This window comes from Acinonyx jubatus, chromosome B1 (assembly GCF_027475565.1).
Source record: "Acinonyx jubatus isolate Ajub_Pintada_27869175 chromosome B1, VMU_Ajub_asm_v1.0, whole genome shotgun sequence".
Taxonomy (NCBI): Eukaryota; Metazoa; Chordata; class Mammalia; order Carnivora; family Felidae; genus Acinonyx; species Acinonyx jubatus.
This window is the reverse complement of record NC_069382.1, coordinates 102,819,458-102,838,383: the sequence shown is the minus strand read 5'-3', so window position 1 is coordinate 102,838,383 and position 18,926 is coordinate 102,819,458. Positions and strand designations below refer to the sequence as shown.

At 35.7% G+C, this 18,926-nt stretch overlaps 1 protein-coding gene across 4 annotated transcripts in view; it reads right to left on the bottom strand.

The window, feature by feature from the left end:
• The window catches only part of SEC24D (SEC24 homolog D, COPII coat complex component), a 104,956-nt gene that overhangs the window by 28,882 nt on the left and 57,148 nt on the right, over positions 1 to 18,926 (bottom strand). For all 4 annotated transcript variants that reach the window (XM_027063521.2, XM_027063515.2, XM_027063522.2 and 1 more), the window contains exons 9-13: positions 16,462 to 16,600; positions 13,016 to 13,131; positions 5,716 to 5,840; positions 879 to 1,070; positions 204 to 297 (exon numbers count right to left, since the gene is read on the bottom strand). In XM_027063521.2, coding sequence (XP_026919322.1) covers positions 204 to 297; positions 879 to 1,070; positions 5,716 to 5,840; positions 13,016 to 13,131; positions 16,462 to 16,600 — 666 coding nt within the window. The remainder of the gene's footprint in view (positions 1 to 203; positions 298 to 878; positions 1,071 to 5,715; positions 5,841 to 13,015; positions 13,132 to 16,461; positions 16,601 to 18,926) is intronic.

The following is an 18,926-nucleotide window of genomic DNA, read 5'->3' as shown; positions in this document are numbered from 1 at the left end:
TCCATGATTTTGGCCATTTTCCTCCTGAGATTTGTAGGGAAGTTTGGAACGTGCCTCTAGCAAACTACATGCTCTAATGAAGGCTGTAATTTCTTTCATAGATGAAACTTCCTGTGTGTGTGTGTGTGTGTGTGTGTGTGTGTGTGTGTGTGTGTGTCTGGTTTTAAAAATTTATTTATTAGCAATTAAAAAAGACTTCTCACCTTTAGCGCTTCCATGCCAGCCTGGATGACAGGAGCAAAGACAGTCTCATTCTCATTAGAGTCTGCAAACATCTCTGGAATCTGGTCCAATAAACTGTAATAAGTGAATGAGTAAAAGGTTTTAAGTGTTAAGCATATTTGTAATAAACTTCAAGAAATAAGTCATTAACATTTCAAGCCTGAACACATACGGTTTTATTTTATGCTGAACACCTATGGGTGACCTTCACAGGTCATCCCTAAGGGAATGATATCTTGATACGTTCTGGAACCAAAATTTATGACTTATTTGTAACATTTACAAAAGCACACTCTTTGTAAATATTTTTTCACTATTTACATATTTGACCTCTTAGACCATTAATTCTTGGAACAGTAGCTATATCTTTAGCTATTACCATCATCATTGAATAGACTCATCAATATGCAGAAAATATTTCCTTTGCATAACTTTTTTAGCAAAGAGAAGGGACTGGTTGAGTGTATCAAAAAAAAAAAAAACTCTTCCTTCTAGATACTGGTGTACATTTAAAATAGAACTAACATAAATGACAGAGTTTTACAATCCATACATTAAAACTCCCTTGCTAATGCCAAAACAACATGTGATTGAATCAAAATAATTCAGAACAGATCCCTGATTTTTATCTAAATTATAAAATACTTGATATTTACTTGTGAATCACAGATTGGGATTCTTGATAGTTGACAAGGAAACCATCCAACAGAGGAACAAAGACCTCTCCAACATCAGTCACCACCATCATCTGAGGCTGGGCCAAATTACTCTTTACATTAAAGAAATGCAGCACTTTGTTATATGTGATAAAACCAACTCGGATTGCAGAAGTTTCTTCTTGCTCTTCCCTATGAGAAAAACACAGTGTTTGAAGTTCTTTCATATATTTATGAGACATGTTTCTATCCGAAATTCAGTAAGTATACCTTCTATAAAATAAATGGAAGACATGTTTAAAGTTTTGCTCTTAATGAATGTTTACCGTATATAAACAATACTGAGTCACGGTAGGGGGTGGGGGATATTACAAAAATAAGTAAGCTGATAAAGGAAAAAATTCTCAAAATTCTAGGCAAAAAAAAAAAAAAATCAAACAGATATGAAAATACATTTCTTTAAAATATTTATTTCTTTAATATATGTATGCTCAATCCATAGCAATTACAAGATGTGCTTTTTTTTTTTTTAATAAACAAGGTAGGCTTATTACATTCTTTATAAACAAAGTTGTCTCAGAAGTCACAACAAGGTCAGAAGAACAAATGGAACATCTGAAGCAAGAGAAAGGCACATTCAGATTACAAACAGGATAGCTATTTTTATCAAGAAAGGACTTGCTCCTTCTGTGTGATTCTTTTCTTACAGATTCTAGAGAATCGCAATAGAAATTGGAGTAGATTTTGAGAGCTATATGCCATATAAACATATAATGTAAATATATTTAAAAAGTCACATATATGAATTGATGATATAATACTAATTAAGTAAACATTTGTGATGTCTTGGCAAGACAATAAAAGTAATAAAAACTCTAAAACTGTATTCATTTTGAGAGACGGAGACAGTGCACGTGCAAGCACGGGGGTGGGGGGGCGTGGGGAAAGCAAATCCCAAGCAGGTTCAGTGCTGTCACCGCAGAGCCCAATGCTGCTCCATCTCAGGAACTGTGATGTCATGACCTGAGCTGAAATCAATAGTCAGTCGCTTAACAGACTGAGTCACCCAGGCACCCTAAAAACTAAATTTTTTAAAGAAATCCAAGATAAGGCCTTAATCTTCCTGAAAAGAGTATAAGGCAAGGCATGAATGTTTATTTAAGTCTACACTTGAATTGAGTGGTCTAAACTCTTTTTAATGTTTACCCAGGTTTCTCTTTGTCTCCCTTCCCCTCCCCCTTCCAACAACACTTCCTGATTTTCATTGGTGTATACAGCAGTGCTCAATGACATGACGGCCACAAAAGTTACATGCCGTTTTCTTTGATCCTTAGATATCAGTAAAACTTATTTTGCTTAGGGACAACTTTTTTTTAAAAGAACCTAGTATGCTTAGCTCCTAAACTTTGTACATAGCATAGTTACTCGAGTATGAGAGAAAGGAAAATAAAGTACATAGATGAAAGTATCTGAAGTTCAAATTGTTGATCCCACTGCAGACTTCCCAATTTCAGCAGAGTACATGATGACAAACTATTGACTTTAAACTCTTTATATCTTCTCTACTTCCTTTGCTAATTGAAGGTATTTGTTCTTCATTGTGGCCTTCATGAATGGGTGGGCAGTTTAAGTAGATCCTCATAATCCGTTCCAAAAGTACTTGGTAAATGTTTATATTATGGACTCTTAGAACATTTTCAGAAATAGTACCTAATCCTTTGTAACTGCACATACACAGACTTATACATACACACACACACACACACACACACACACACACACACCCTTGAATATCCTAAACTGGATGATTTCATGCAACTAACCATTATATGATACTGTACTCATGTTCTCCCTGCCCACCTATTCATTAGAATTTTACTCTTTAAGACCAAGCACAGATACTCTTCCTCTCTCAAACCTCCCCTGATGCTACCAACCAGAAGTTATTTCCTCTTCTAAATTTCTACAAATCATTCTCACTGGGTTCTTAGTATATAGTGCCTGTTAGTTACATAGCATGAATCCTTGACTATAAATCAATAAAGTCTCAAAGTTTATGCTCCCTGCTCCTGAAGGGTCTAGTATAACGCAAAGAATTAGAGGTTTGCTCAGGATGATTATCATGAAGGTGAAATGCTGTATTTATTTAGGATGGCAAGTTAGAGCCCAGATTGATAAACTGATTGTATGCATCTTTTCCCAACTCCTGTTTAGTGATGCCGCCTTGCTAGTTTAAAATCAGCACGGCTGGACATATTTTACACCACAGGAATGAGCAAACATTATAGTAAAGGCTTTATTTATTTGAGATCCAGTTTACCAGCGCACCACTGGTTAAGCTCCCATTTCCAAGTAAACCTTTTATTACATAAAGTGATAAATGTCCAGCAAATCCCAAGGGCATTTATTCTCTTTTAATAGTTAATTTAGAGTCAATTAAGGCAAAAGACACAAAAGAAAAATTACAGAGAAGAGTCTGGATTGCTATTTCCCATTGGATTTGAACATTTTCAAGTGATGGGAAAGGAGTATCCTGGGATTCACAGGGTTCACTTAAAATCTAAATTAACATTTTTAAAAACATCTAATCAGAACATTTCACATTATTGCAAAATATTATAACATGTTTTCATGGGAACATATTTGTTTCAATTTGTTTGAGAAACAAAGAACTATCTTAAAATTTTCTTTTCAACAGTATAACTGCCTTGTTAAATCATGATCAGAAGAAAATGAAATCTCAGCCTCTCCTTCATATTAATTCAATGCAAATTTTATAAAGGTATATAAGGGATATCACAGAAAACAACATGTGTTTCTTCTTCTGTTTTTCAATTACCACTTCCCTCGACACTTGTCCTTATTATTTTAATGGAATGAATCCGACAGAGCAAAACTGAAGATGTTAGTAACTGGATGAACTGGAATATTCCAAAGTCAAGCATTTTGAACATTTTTGCTGCAGGAGCATTAAAAACAAGAAAAAAACCCGACTGCTTGATCTGAACAAAAGATAAGATATTTCAAATCTTTTCTTTCCTGTTTCAGAGAAGTCAGACAGAAATGACATCTGGCAAAATCAAAGATGTAAATTCAAAGTTAAATAGTAAAGAATGGGGCCTTTACTTTTCAAAAGATCAGCTAAGAGATGAACATACCTTAGACATTAATCAAGACTTATACTGTGCTTTAAAAACACTATTTGGCATATTACCTGGTTCAAAGAAGTAAATCAAACTGATGGCTATCTTACAATAAAAAGTATAAAATTATATATCTACAGATCCCAAAATAAACTTTGGGGAAGAAAAAAAGCAACCAGATTTGTTTTAAAATCGTTTTATTGTTTTCTCCTATCTTTTTTGCTGAAGCCACAATCTGCTCTCCAATGAGATATAAGTCATAATGACATCTCAGGAAGGAGTGCGATTTCATAACTCATATCAATAGGTTATACACTTCATATCAGCACTGTGTTGAAAAGGAGCTAAGGGTTGGCAAGGTAACCATGAGAATAGCATAGTCTAATTTAACCAGTTTGAGAGAAGGGAAAGAAAGAGACACACACCATTTCCAGAAATGATAGTTTTCTTTCATATGACTCAAGCTCCAACTTCAGATTTAGAATTAAAACAGCCCTGTGAGAGAAGTCTATTATAAAGTAAGTCCTATTCAGCAGAAAGTCCCAAGTATCCGGGAGAATGAAGTAACAGAAACTAGAGTCACAAAGTGTCAGCAGGCATCACATGCCTTTCTTATGCCCCATCTTCAACTTGCTCCCAGCTCATTCTTCATTTTAGAATTCAGTTTGAAATCACCTCAATGTTTTTTAAACATCCCCAACTGCTTTTCCAAACCATCCTTGAGAATATTATGACTTTAGCTTCACAGATACAAACAAAACTACTCCTGGGAGGTCCAGAGTTCATTCATCTGAGCCTCACATGCACCAGTGCAGCAGCCACATGTGGAATGAATATAGAGGAATGGACACCCAAGGACTCAGGGAGCCCTAAGGGCTACGGATAGCCCATCCCTCAAAGCATCCCTTTTCAGAACAGAGATCATTCAGGAGATACAGAGGGGTGGAAGATGCTGAGACTGGTACAGACACTAGGTTTCAGATGATATTTCTTAGACTCTTTTATTTTCTTAAGCATGTCTCCTCTCATAAAGGAAGACTTTCTCCACTCCCAGGTCTCCTTACAGGATGGCAGCTCCCATCTTAAATAACTAGTTTGTATATTATGAAAAATAGCCATGTTTGCTGAAATACCTTTCCACCTTTCCTTTTGTGCACTGCTCCCTGTTGTGGCAAGGAAAGTGATCTACCTTATGCTTTAAGTCATAGGACCTAGAAGCAGTAAAGTGACAAAGGGGTTTGACAGTGTATAATACAGGAAAAAAGGAAATTTGCCTAAAAAGCTACCACGTCTGCCATACGACAACGGTACAGTTTCCTGGCACCCCTTAGAACTCTACCTACCACATGTCACAACTAGCAGTTTCCACTGAAAAACCAGCCCCTTTGAAAGTGGATAACAGACTTCCAAAGTCTTTCCCAGCACACTGTTGGGATTCTCCTTATAATTAAAATGTACTCTGAATGTTGTTTACCATAGCATTAATTTTTATCAGTTTGTTTCTTTTGCTTTGCACAAAAGATAACTCTGACTTTTTAAGGACTCAACGAGCTGGTGGCTGTTTAATTTAGAAATACTTACCCAATGTCCTCATTAGCAAAAGATATCCACGGGGCATTCAGCACTTGCTTTCTGGCCAATAAATTAATTCAGTAATATTGTGCAAATTAGAAAAATAATGGCAGTTCCCTTACTTTGGAAGTTTTTCCAGCACAGTCTTCAGTTCTTCACATATGAGCTTCACAAGTCCATTCTTGATGTTACTGTATGAAACATCAATCATGAAGATAAAGGCTGGTGGGTTGGGAGGCTTGTTTTTCTATAGGAAAGCAAACAAATCACATAAATGTAATTAAAAAGTATATACATTGCATAATCAAATTAAAACACTCAAACCCTTGAAGATATCATCAAACTTTTCATTTAATATTTTAGGATATAACATCTGGGGAATTAAATCATTTTTTAGAACACAGTCTCTGATGCTATAAAAAAGATAAAAGCTGTTTGTTTTCCAGGGTATGACCTGCAACACTCTATTGAATTTGCCAGGATTATGATATCTAACAGTGAAGCTTCATTTTGGTAGCACCCTGAAGACTTCCTCACTACAATTACCCAAGGGTGAGTACAGTCTAGTGACCAGCCTTGCTTACAACCCTCTCCTTCTAAGAAGAGGTGTGTCTGGAAACTTGACAAATTGTGCCCCCAAAGAATACATACAATAATTGGTATTTGTCTTGAAACTAGTAGAATTTCATTAACTGGATCATGCCATTTTCAAATCTCTTCCTTTGTAAGCTCTCTCAGTTTTAAGGATATGAAATTGTATACTAAAATATAATTGTATATTTTAAAATTGTACTATATTACCAAATATTTACCTATTCTTTACATATTTATGTTAAAAATAGAATATTGGGCCTTTTCTCTATCTGTTTCAAACAATCACTACAACATAAAGCAGCTGCTATATAAATGTTTGATAGCTGTTGGTCCTTTTACTGGCTGGTGTTCAAAGAGCTCTTAGGAAGCGATTATTCAGTTAGGTCTTACAAAATATTTAGAAAACAGCCTCAGGCAAATTTAGTGACTAAAAAAAAAAAGAGTTAAGGTTAATTCAATTTTTAACTTTATGATAAATGACAAAAAAATGTTCCAAAGTAAAATTGTCTTTTAACTATTATAATTATAAAATTAGATGATGATGTCTCCAATTCATCTACTGGTTCATTCTCTAGCCACTACAAGCTTAGAGGTAACAGCCTTCTAATAAAAGTCTACCATTTGAAATAAGAAAAGAAGTGCAGGACTTAAAAATCATCAACATAGAAGCTTCATTGTTTTGCCACATTCAAAATCAGGCCAACAAAGAAATGAAAGAACTCTACTGCTGTCTATCTGAGCAACTTTTTTGCAAATCATTCCTGATTCCCACCTAATCTAACTTATAACATAGACTTACATTAATTTAAATCAAATAAAAATCATTCTCATTTCCATTAATTAAACCAAAGCCTCTTTGTGACCAACCCAAATGTGTGTTACCATTCTGTGATCTCTTAAGTTCAGCATTACTAGTTCCCCACTGAACAGTTTCCATAAATCTATGGAGTCCTTCACTGTAACTTGTTTTCTACGTATGTGAAACTAATTCATCATTCCTCTAAATGATATTCTCTTCCAAAATCTCTATCAATAACATCACTACACATCAATTCAAAGGCTTAAGAACATAAAATTAAACTATTCCTTTTCTTTCAACCACTGAGTCCCATTGATTATTCTTTCAAAATGCTTCTTTTACATGTTTTACCCAGTCCCTACTCTTAACCATCCAGAAGCTTGTCATCTCATGCCTAGAAAACTCTAATGACTTCATTATTGGTTGTCTTTTTAATCAAGTACTCCTTTTAATCCAGCTCGCTTTGTACAGTCAAGCCTAACAGGTATGAACTTTATAAAACCCTGGTTTTCCATGATACTTTACCAAAACCGCTCTGTTAAGGGTCACAGACCTCTTGACTGCAAACGAATGACTTTAAGTAAAATCCAGCTCTCATCCCTAACTCTCTTTTATCTATCCAATTTTAGGCATCACGGACCATTTTCACTTTTTTAGCTATCACAGCACTGTGGTGTCATTTCCTCTCCCACTTTTCTGACTGCTTTTTCATTTTCTTATCTTCCCCAAATGATATCTTCTCTTTTGTTACCACCTGCTTTATCACAGAAATCTCTGTGCACCTCTTTTAACTAGCACCTCTATATAGGCAACTCCTCAAATTCTTTCTTATCATGGTCTCCTTTCTGAGCTCCAGACCAGCACTCCATTTAACTATAGCACACCTCCACATAAAGATCCTGTCAGCATCTTCATTCAGAATTTTGTAAGTAAGACAACATTTATCCCATTATATTCTTTACAGAAAGCATGATCCTCAAAAGTAATCTGTGTTTCAAATCTCATTTTCTCTGTGGAATTGTCCACCTTCCTTACCGTCCGTAACCAGTTAATTGTGAAGCTTTTCTGGTTCCAGTACCCAAATTTAGACCCTCATTTACTGTTTTTAAAATTACTTCTCTTTTTTATAGTAAGATTTTTAAAAGATCTTATGTATGTATGTATGTATGTATGTACGTACGTATGTATGTATCTTTGAGAGAGATAAGAGTGAGCACACGCATGTGAGCTCAAGCGAGTGGGGAAGGAGCAGAGGGGGGAGAGAGAGAGAGAGAGAGAGAGAGAGAGAGAGAGAGAGAGAGAGAGAGAGATCTTGAGCAGGCTCCACCTCTAGCATGGAGCCTGACTTAGGACTCAATCTCACCACCATGGGATCCTGACCTGAGACAAAATCAAGAGTCAGATGCTCAACTGACTGAGCCGCCCTGGTGCCCCCCAATTTGATTCTTATTGTGGTAAAATATACATAAAATTTGCCACCTTTACTATTTTTAAGTGTACAGTTCAGTGGTATTAAGTACATTCACACTGCTGTGCAACCTTCACCACCATCCATCCCCAGAACTTTTTTATGTTGTAAGACTGAAACTCTATGATCATTAAACAATGACTTACATTCCCTGGTCTCTCCAGACCCTGGCAACCACCATTCTACACTTCTACATTCTTGTCTCTATGAATCTGACTACTCTAGGTGCTTCATATAAGTAACAAGTAAAATCATAGTATTTGTCTTTCATGTGACTGGCTTATTTCATTTAGCATAATGTCCTTAGAAGTTCATCCATGTTTAGCATGTGTCTACATTTCTTTCCTTTTAAGGCTGAATAATATTCAACATATGTATATACCACATTTTGTTTATCCATTTATCCGTGTATAGACTCATGGACTCCTACTCCTTTTGGCTATTATGAATAATGCCACTATGAACATGGGTGTGGAAATATCTCTTTGAGACTCTGTTTTCAATTATTTTGGGTATATTCTATTTTTAACTTTTTGAGGAACTGCTATACTCCTTTTATTTTCTCCTGCATGGACCACTGCATTAATTTTCCAATATCCTTCTGTCTCCAATCTCTTTCCTCTCATTATACAAACTGCTGTTAGAATAAATGGTCCAAAAGACAATACAGATCACAGTACCACTGCCTCTGAGGACAGGATGTTTACTGAGTCCTCAGAGTCAAGCACAGAGCATGGCACAGAAGAGTGCTCAATACTGCCAAATGAATGAATAAATGTATGGATGAAAGGATTAAGGAAACAACTTCCTCTTTACCTTTAAGGATCCTCATGACTTACTGAATTAACATAAATTTCTCTATGGCCTGGCATTTAAGACTCCCTATAATATCCATTTAACCAACATGTATAAAAACCAGGAGATCACAGCTATGATGCCAAACCCAGTGGAATATAAAAAGTTAGTCTGTATCTCAAAACAACTTCCCAGCTTTACTTCCCATTATTTCTCAATACACATTCCTTCAACTAATTTAAGTGTTTGCCATTTTCAAAACATTTCCTATCCAGAAGTCACAGTCTAATGGGTCTGGGCCAAGAATTTGGCCAGAAAAGTATTTTGTTTGGCATAGTGTTTTAAAAAATATTTGAATATGAATGTGTTTTGGGGGAAAGGGAACATACTCTCCAATTATCCTAGTCCCCATACTAACTCCACATCACTCATTTACAATACCGGCCTTGCCCTGAAGAAAGTGGAGTAAATGGCAAGTCCTCTGCTTCTACTGACTATTTAGTTTTCTCTTTCATTTCCACATGTCCAGACTCTGCTCCTGGTATAACCAGCTCCAATATCACTTATCCCTGATCCTCCAAATCATACGTTATCGCTTGTCTGTTTTGTTATGGCACTGTAATTATTTGACTCTTACAGCATTTATCATATTTGGATTTATATCATAATTATACACTTACCAGGTCTATATATGGGAAATATCTTGAAATCAGGTTCACTATCTTGCTAGCCTTGGTATCCCTCATAGCACATAACCAAGTGTTTTGGACACATTAGGTATTCGTTAAACATCACAGTGAATTAAAATTAAGTGGAGGGGTACCTGGACGGCTCAGTCCATTAAGCATCCAACTCTTGATGATTTAGGCTCAGGTCATGATCTTGCAGTTCATGAGTTTGGGCTCCATGCTGATAGCATGCTATCAGCCTGCTTGGGATTCTCTCTCTCCCTCTTTCTCTACCCCTTCCCTCCTTCCCTCCCCTCCCCCTTTCTCATTCTCTCTCAAAATAAATAAACTTTTAAAAATAAAATAAAATAATAAAATTAGGTGGAAAGATGATATCTTTATTTAGAAAAGAAAAAGGCTGGCTTGGAATGGGGTTTTATATTTCAGGTACACTTTGTATGTAGATATATTCTGTAAAATTTTACATGAAAAACTTAAGCAACAGAGCTGGGATCTTTTCTTCCAGGGGAGCACCATGGTGATTTTCTAAATAATTGCTTACAGATCCACCCTATACTGATAAAGAATAAGGACATGCCAACACAGTTTTCAGTCTGGCTCCAGCACTTTCTATGTGTGTGATTTGAGTATGGCATGTAAGAGCTCTAGGCCTCAGGTTCCCCATGTAATGGTGGTACTTGCCACATGGGGTCACTTGAGAACTAAACGAAACAACACATAAAAAGCACTTAGCACAAAGCATCACAAATAGTAAATATTCAATCAATGCTAATTTTATTATATAAAATTGGTATCAAGATAAAATAAAATTAATACAGAAAAATGTAATTTTGTAATTCTCCTTTAAGTTTGCAGTTAAAAATTAGATGGCAAAATTAAATAAAACCTTTTTCATTGTCCAAATCCCTAAAGCAACTAATTATTATACATTATTTACATTTTTAATTATAATTAAATTTGAAGATACTTACACCATCTTTTATTTTAAACCTTATTTGGAATAATAAAAGGTAAATTAAGCTTACAAAAAAATTCTTCAAAATGTATATAGATATTTTTTATTTGGTTCCTTGCCTGCTGGGTGAAATTTCCCATCAATTAGACATCTGGAACGTTTCCAGATAACAGAGTTTGAAGATACTGAGACTTTTGTTCCCAGAAATAGATTTGACTCTCTGCCTGAGTTTCTACTAAAAAAGCATAAAATCAAGATAATATAGCCTTTTTGGCAGAGAACTAGTAACTGAGAGCATAGTTATTTTTGTACCATGGTTGCAAAGATCAATCAATAAATTTTCCATATCACTAGTTATAATGGTTTTATTACATTTAATTAGAATGCAAGTATTTATGGTCTACTTAATCATTCACCTTCAGTCAATAGCAGTAAAGAACAACAGTAGTTGGTACTTTAGGATTTTTTTGGTCTGTTATAAAGCATATATACCAATAATGTTCTTGTGTTTCTCAAAATATGTTCAAAGGTTACATTTTGAATTAATAAAGTATTAACTCTTCTTTAATAACTCATTATAGGTAATGTAGTGAAAAAATCATACAAAACACTAAAATACATGCAAAGTTATATTAACTGAAAAAAATGTAAATCCAATCAGTTCAAAACACTTCTATTTAGGAAAAATGTTCTTTGCAACTTATACTCAATATGTGGACTAGGCCTGTAGTAAACACCTGATAGAATCCTGTGGGTCGGAGGCTGTTTTCTGAGAACTGGGCATCAGTAGGCATTGATATTTGGAAGGGGAAGTAAGAAAAAAAGTCATGATGACTCTTTCTTCAGGTCTACCTACATATGGTACTTCAGATATAAGCCGAAATCTGAACTGACTGATACCCAAGAAAATATTTCCAAATCACTGAAGAATTTTAAAGGCCTGCAAGTTACCCATAATGATGTCACTTTCACTGTGACATTGGAAAAGGGAAATAGCCAGTCCTAGGAATAGTAACAGACCTGCAAATTCATTCATTCGTTCATTCATTCATTCCACATAATCTGATCAACTGTCTTTCCTGCACTAGACACTGTGGTAGATGCCATAAAGACAAGATTCTTGTCACCAAGGATATTGAAATCTATGAAGAGGGAAAACATTTAAGAAGATTTAAATTTCATGGAGATAACTGCAAAAACAAACATATGAACCAAATTCTATGGGGAAGAAAAAAAATAGAAGACTTAGTAAATAACTACCATAGTGAAATCAAATAAAGTTGTGCATGTGCACACATGCACACACACTCACATAAAATAAAATTTCAGCTGGGTATTACACAAAGAGTAGGAGTTTGCTACATGGAGTATATATAGATGTAATAGGAGGATGCAAAGATAGTCTGGTCAAAACAATCTTGTCTAAAAGCATGGGGATGTAAAAAGGAGTGATGAGTTCAGAGTACGTGGTGAGTGTTTTATACAACTGAAGAGATAGCTGAGGTGGGCGTATGGAGTCCAACAGTTAATGTTTTCTTATAAGGAAAGCTAAATTTTTGAATTTAATTTTTAGATTAAGGACGTGAGGAGGAGTCTCATGCATACATCATAAAGGAAAGAAACCAGAAGCCAGAATCCCAGGCTCTCAGATAGTCCAAGGAAGATGCTAAGAGCCTTAAATCATTGTGGTGACAACTAGCGTGCAGAAAGGCAGTAAAGAAACCTGTCATTGTCCTATTGGCCATATTGATTGAGCTTCTGCCCTGAAAGGGAGAATTTTCTGAGAGTATTGACAAAACAAAAAAAGCAGAGGCACTATATGGAACTGTTGCTTTAAGAACCCAGATTACATTATCTGATAGGGATATAACAATTAAATTACTGTTTTCTATTTCTGACACCACTTTTTAGTTTTTAAAAATAATCACTGCACTGAGCAGTTTGGCAATTTAATCATGTCAACAGCCTAGAAGCCTTGATCTGCGTCTGAGGCATTTCTACATCCCCATGACACCACCAAAATGCTTTGGTTGTGAATCAAGAGTCAGTTCTTTACATATGAAAGTTATTCACTTGAATTTGACATCAACATATAAACACTTGAAGTCCTGGGAACACTTACTCTGCAGTAATCCAAAGTAGCAACATATTCATAAGATCCTAGAGATAGTTCCGGCTTCTCATAGTGGTCCAGTCTTCTCCCGATGTGGTCCAGATGTTGGAAATAGAATGGTGGAACTAATAAAAACAAAATAAGAGAGGAAATCTTTTGTTTTCATAACACAGACAATAAGTTCTGAAAATTTATTATGGGAGGAAAAGAATTAGTTGAGGAAAAAAAAGTATTTTAAAGCTAGAATGTAGTATATTCTAAGTATCCACTATTTAAAAAGCATGTGTTGGAAAGTACAAAGGTTTTCTAAAAAATCCTCTTGCAAGTTACTGATGACACATAACATTTATGATCTGGACCACTGTGAAGAAACAGGGGATAAAAGTACTGGTGTTTTTTAGTTGTCACAAAGAAATTTTAACTACCCCTATTTAATTACCTCTTTTAAAAGGAATTCTGGCTTTTCTATTTAAATTTTCAATACTCCTAACAGAAATATACATTGGTTATTTGGACTGTACTATTAACTACAATATTTATTATCCTTTAATTAATAGACGTCTTCAGCCATGGAAAGTTTGCATGGTAATCTTTTAATGTTTGGGCTTCAGAGTAGAGAGGATTACTGTATTAGGGAAAGACTATACCACTAAGACCTCAGCTGAGGAACTCTTAATTTGATTCAAATGTCTAAGAAGGTTAGTTCTGGCAAAGACCTGGAAGTCACCCAACAGCACAGGAACACTTATGAGTCACACACTGAACACTTGGACAAATATGGCCTGGTATCTCTGTGAAAACAAACTCCTGTTGCCTTGAGATTAATAGGGCTGGCTATTAAACCACTGACAATAGAAGTATTTAGAATAACCAGCAATACTCTGGCTTTAAGCGTTTCATAAAGAACAACATTTTCATTTGCAAAACCACAGAAGTAATATGTTTTCTGTTAAAATGAACAACTCAGTCTACTTTATTTTTAGTTGTGAACTAACACTTACAAGACTATCTTCGCAGTTTGGACTTAAAAATAATCACCAAGATTTTCCTATTTTCTTACTATATCATGGCCATTTCTTTTAAGCAAGTTTTATAACATTCTTATGTACATATGGATCTCTGAATTTGGAAAATTCAATGTTTTGAAAAGATTAGGGAAGTGGGAAACTAACAGTCTCAGCTGAGATAAGTAAACTATGAGGGCCTAATCCTGCTATTTTGTTACTTTTAGTTGAGGTAGATGATGTTGGCTATTTAGGATTATGGTGTGATAAATTCTACATAGTGTAACCTATAGTTAAGTTTCATTCACACATCTACATGTAACGCATGAAATTTTTCCTTTTAAAATGAATTTCACATTCATTAGCATTTAATATTATCTGTTGTGTTTATAAGACAAAATTCAAGTCACACTGTAAATTATGCACTACAGTTGTCTCCTGCATGCCTTTTGACCCCACATGCTTCCCACCGTGTAATCTCTGGACACTTTGAAGGGAAATAGAGTGAAACCATGTGATCAAGCTTGCCGGGTTCTTTCTAACTTCCATAAACCTCTGTCTTCTTTAGACCTAAATGAAGAATGCAGGTGTCAGTGTAAATCTATGGGAGTCTGGCTCCTCTTAGGGACAAATGTTTGAGCCTAGTATGAATAACCCTACAGGAAAATGAACATAGCAGCCTCCTAGGAGCGAATACCCAAGGAAAGAGAATTCATTACGGGGAGATACAAGAATTCTGAGTGGTTTTTCTACCAGGAAGTGGCTGTGCTCTGAGCTGACACTTTGGGTGTGAGGCCAGGGTGTTACACCAAACTGAGGATCTTGGATCTAGAAGCCACATAGATTTCTGATCACCTTTCTAAGAAAGTTGAGGGCTTGGATAAAGACACAGAGGTGTGGGTGATTTTGGTGGAGGCATTTATACAAATGCTGCAGGAGAGGTCTCTGCCTTCTCATCACTCTTCCCCAAAAAACTAAAGTATAGGGAAATGAATTGTCACAGGGCTCCTGAAATCCAGGTCCCAACATTAAGTAGTAGACAATGACTTGGTTGCAGATTTCATCCAAGATGAAACAAGGAATAAATTCTTCCCTAGAAAGAGAAGTAAGGGTGGAGAACCAAAAGAATCTGGCCTCACAGGGAGACCCAACTTGCAATGAGTGGATGCCACAGTTATAGCAAGGAGAGAGGAGAGCCATCCCAAGAGGATGGCAGTTTTTGAGATGAGGCTAGAAACCAATGCTTCCACTCCATAGCAAGGCATTTTTAAGAACTGACCAAAGGTTTTGTGAGACTCACAATGCCACTTTCTAGCCCTGTAAGTAGGACAAAACCATGGGCTGTAATAAGGGGGCAGGGAAACAAGGAGCTCTCCCACCAGAAAACACTCACGGAGCTGAGGTGCCATGAATGCAATGACATAGGCAGAAAGTTGTGCCTTAGCTCACTCATCAGTAGGGAGTAGCCAGCAGCCACAGGACACATGGCTCCTGGGAAGATAGGGTACTATACATTCTTCAGATTTAATGATCTACAGGGAAGCATGTCTACAAAGACAAGGAACAAAGGAAAACATATAGAAAGTTCATGCTCTCATAATCATTACATGGTTCTAGAAAAACTCTAGAAACGTAAATGAATGTGGGAATGTTTCAGGCTGAGTATGTGCTTTACTTAACACAAAAAAACTAAAAAAAAAAAATAGACACATTATGAATATAATAAATGCTAAGTTGCTTCTACCAAGTTTGTGGGGTTTTTTTTTTTTTCCAACATCAGTTAGTTCATACCGGAATGAAACTGAAAATACAAAGAATCTGGAAAAGCCCTTCATAATAATGTTTTTTTTTTCCTTGTTAAACAATGCAACATTCATACTGAAGGGGAAAAAAAAATCTATACACATATTAAAGCCCTTAGTTATACCAGAGTTTTCCTAAATACTGATGAGTTCACATTCAGGAATAATTCAGAGGAATAAAGAGAAAAAAAATCCCTCCAACTTATCATCCATAAACACAGATAAAATAAAAGTTCTTTATAATTTCCATAGAAGGAAACCAATCAGAACGTGCCCTATGCCCCTCCCAGCCTCATATAAGTGCATTCATTTTCACCTGCAGTTTCCCACATAAAGTTTCTGTGTTTCTCATTTTCATAAGAAACATTTCAGAAGTGGGTAAGTCCTTTTATTTCCTAATCCCCTTCCACAAAGGCTCAGTTAGAGGCAAAATAAAATTTTACCTCTCATGCTTATAGATGATAAAACTGAGAGACTTTTTCTTTCACAATGCCTCTGAGTTATTCTTGAATGTGAGCTCACCAGTAGTTAGGAAAAGCTCAGGTGTAATTAAAAGCTTTAATATATATATTTTCCCCTAAACTAAGAAGTATAATATATTTCAATTAATGAAGAGCTTTTACTAAGAGCATTTATTGGCATCACTTACCATCATTCACACAGTTGCAAAATCCACACTGATACCTCCTTCCTCCTTCAATGAACTGCATAAAGGGGCACATGTAGGCTTTGCACCTGTTGCATCTGACTGGTCCATTCTCTCCATGATTTACCAAGTAAAGGGGAGTCTAGAAGAAGTGAAATGAAGAGACAGGTGGGTATAGGACTTCAAGGTACTTCAGAATGCTATGTAATAACTGTAATTTGAAAAGTCTTCCAAGGGATTCATTAAGGACTCTTAACTCTTAGTGTTTGCCAGGAAGGTAAAGATGCCTCTTGATACCTTCTGAATTCAAGGCCAAACCCAAACAAATATTAATTTGTATTTTTATCTCACTAATAAGGACACATGTGTGTTTGTGTATTTATGTATATGTGTGTATATATATTTATCTGTAAGTGTGTGAAGACAGAGAAAAAATACAATGATGGCAATAATATTTAATAAAGCATATGTTAAAAATGTCCTGGACACCTTGTATCACATATTTTGCAAGGTTTGTTTATTGATTATAAATAAGGCAGCGAATTGGGTCTGATTTTAAAAGGATTCGTTCGTATACATGCCTAGTTTGTCTAGATAGTTCCATCAAAGAATACAAAATGTTTCTTCAAAACTGCAACTATCTGAATAAATATGCAATAATATTCACTTATTTAGGCAAGGACGCTGATTCTGCCTTTTCTGCTTCTTTATCCCATGACAAAATATACTTTCAGTGTTATTGGTCATGCGTTGCCAGAACTGAAAAAATAAATATTTCCACTGCTCTTCCTATAAACATGCATAAAAACCATTACACAGCTTGAACGTGGAAAAACTCAGCATTAGAGTCTGCCTTGTTTTTCAGCCCTTCTGGCTTTCAGAATAAAACCACAAAGATTCTTCTTGTTTTTATAAATCTCCTTTAAAGATAACATTTCTAGAAAAGCTTGAAAATTACAGGGTTTGGCATGTTAACTATGTTTTCCTTTAAAGAAAAAGATGTAGCAGACTGCCTTTTAATGGAGACCCGAGGAGGAAGAAGAAGGTGGCGGATGAGGCTGGGTCATAAGGCCATTTTCTACTCAACTTACAAAACTGAGATTTATTGTGTGTCCCTGTCCAGATGTTCAGTGTGAAAACTAATCTACTGCTGAGGTTTGAGAAATGAGTTGTGAGGTTTCATAGCAGAAAACAATAACACAACACATAGCAGAAAACAATAACAACAACCACAGGTTTAGTATAATACATAAAAGAATCAGGGAAAGGATAAAAAAAAAAATTCAGAATCACTTCCCATTACCTCTGCATTGGCCTCTGCCCCTCCTCTTGCCTCAAGGAAGCCAGAAAATGGATTGGATTTTCTTATATGGGGTCTCTTCTGATCCACACCATGGGCATAGCTCTCGTGCCCCACTGGTAGGATTGTGACAAGGATTAAATGATGGATACATGTGCAGTACAGAGCATTGTGCCTAGCACAAAATTGTTGGACAAAAGGTAACTGGTGTTGTCGTATCTATACAGAACAACCTTTCCTCTCTCAAAATCACTCAGCTCAGAAGAGACTGTGTTTAATGAGAGAATTATAGTTTGATAAGTTTAAGATAGGTTTGAGTTTCTAAAGGCATTTGTTTATATAAACATGTTAATTAGCTAACTTGTTACTGTAAACTGCCACTGTTAAAATGATCTAGAAGAGAGGGAACCTACCTTCCAGGATATTCTGATACAGGCTAATGGCTAAAGTTGAGAGCCATGGAAGATTTTAAAAACCCTCCCCAGGAATTTGACTTAAATGCATACATATTCAAATATTGACACATACAATACTTTTTAATATACACTGTGTTTGAGAGGCAAAAACTGACAAATGTTTGTCCTCTTTAGCTGGCAATAATAACTAATCTGAGGGAACAAAAGGAAAGCAAGCAGAAAGATACAGGACCCAACCAGAAATTGTCAGGACAATGAATGGAGGATTAGAATAAGAAGTGAAAGATAACAAAAATGCAATAACAACATAGCTATTTCTGGATCAAAACTATCAAGCATGATTTTGTTGCTGTTCTTCTCTACAGCTGCAACCTCTGAGATCAGAAGATGTTTTCAAGAATTAAACCAGGGAGAAAGTCTCCAATTTGCCTGCACTCCAGCCAACTTTACTTCTCTCATCCTTTTATTTTGAGAGTTCAAAGACTATAATCAATTCCCTGAGAGACTTTAGAAATATGATGCCATTATTTGCCAGACAAAGCAGAGGTAACAGGAGGAAAATTAACCATATTTTTACTGATATGATTTACCCAAAGACAGGCCCAGCCTAAAATTACTGTGAAACTCTCGGCAGCTAACACCTTAGCATTCCAGTCCTGGCAGATTCAAACTTGCAGAACCAAAAAGTAATGTCTAGTAATAAACTGGAGTCGAGTGGTGACTGTATCTAGGCTGTTAAATACATTTACATT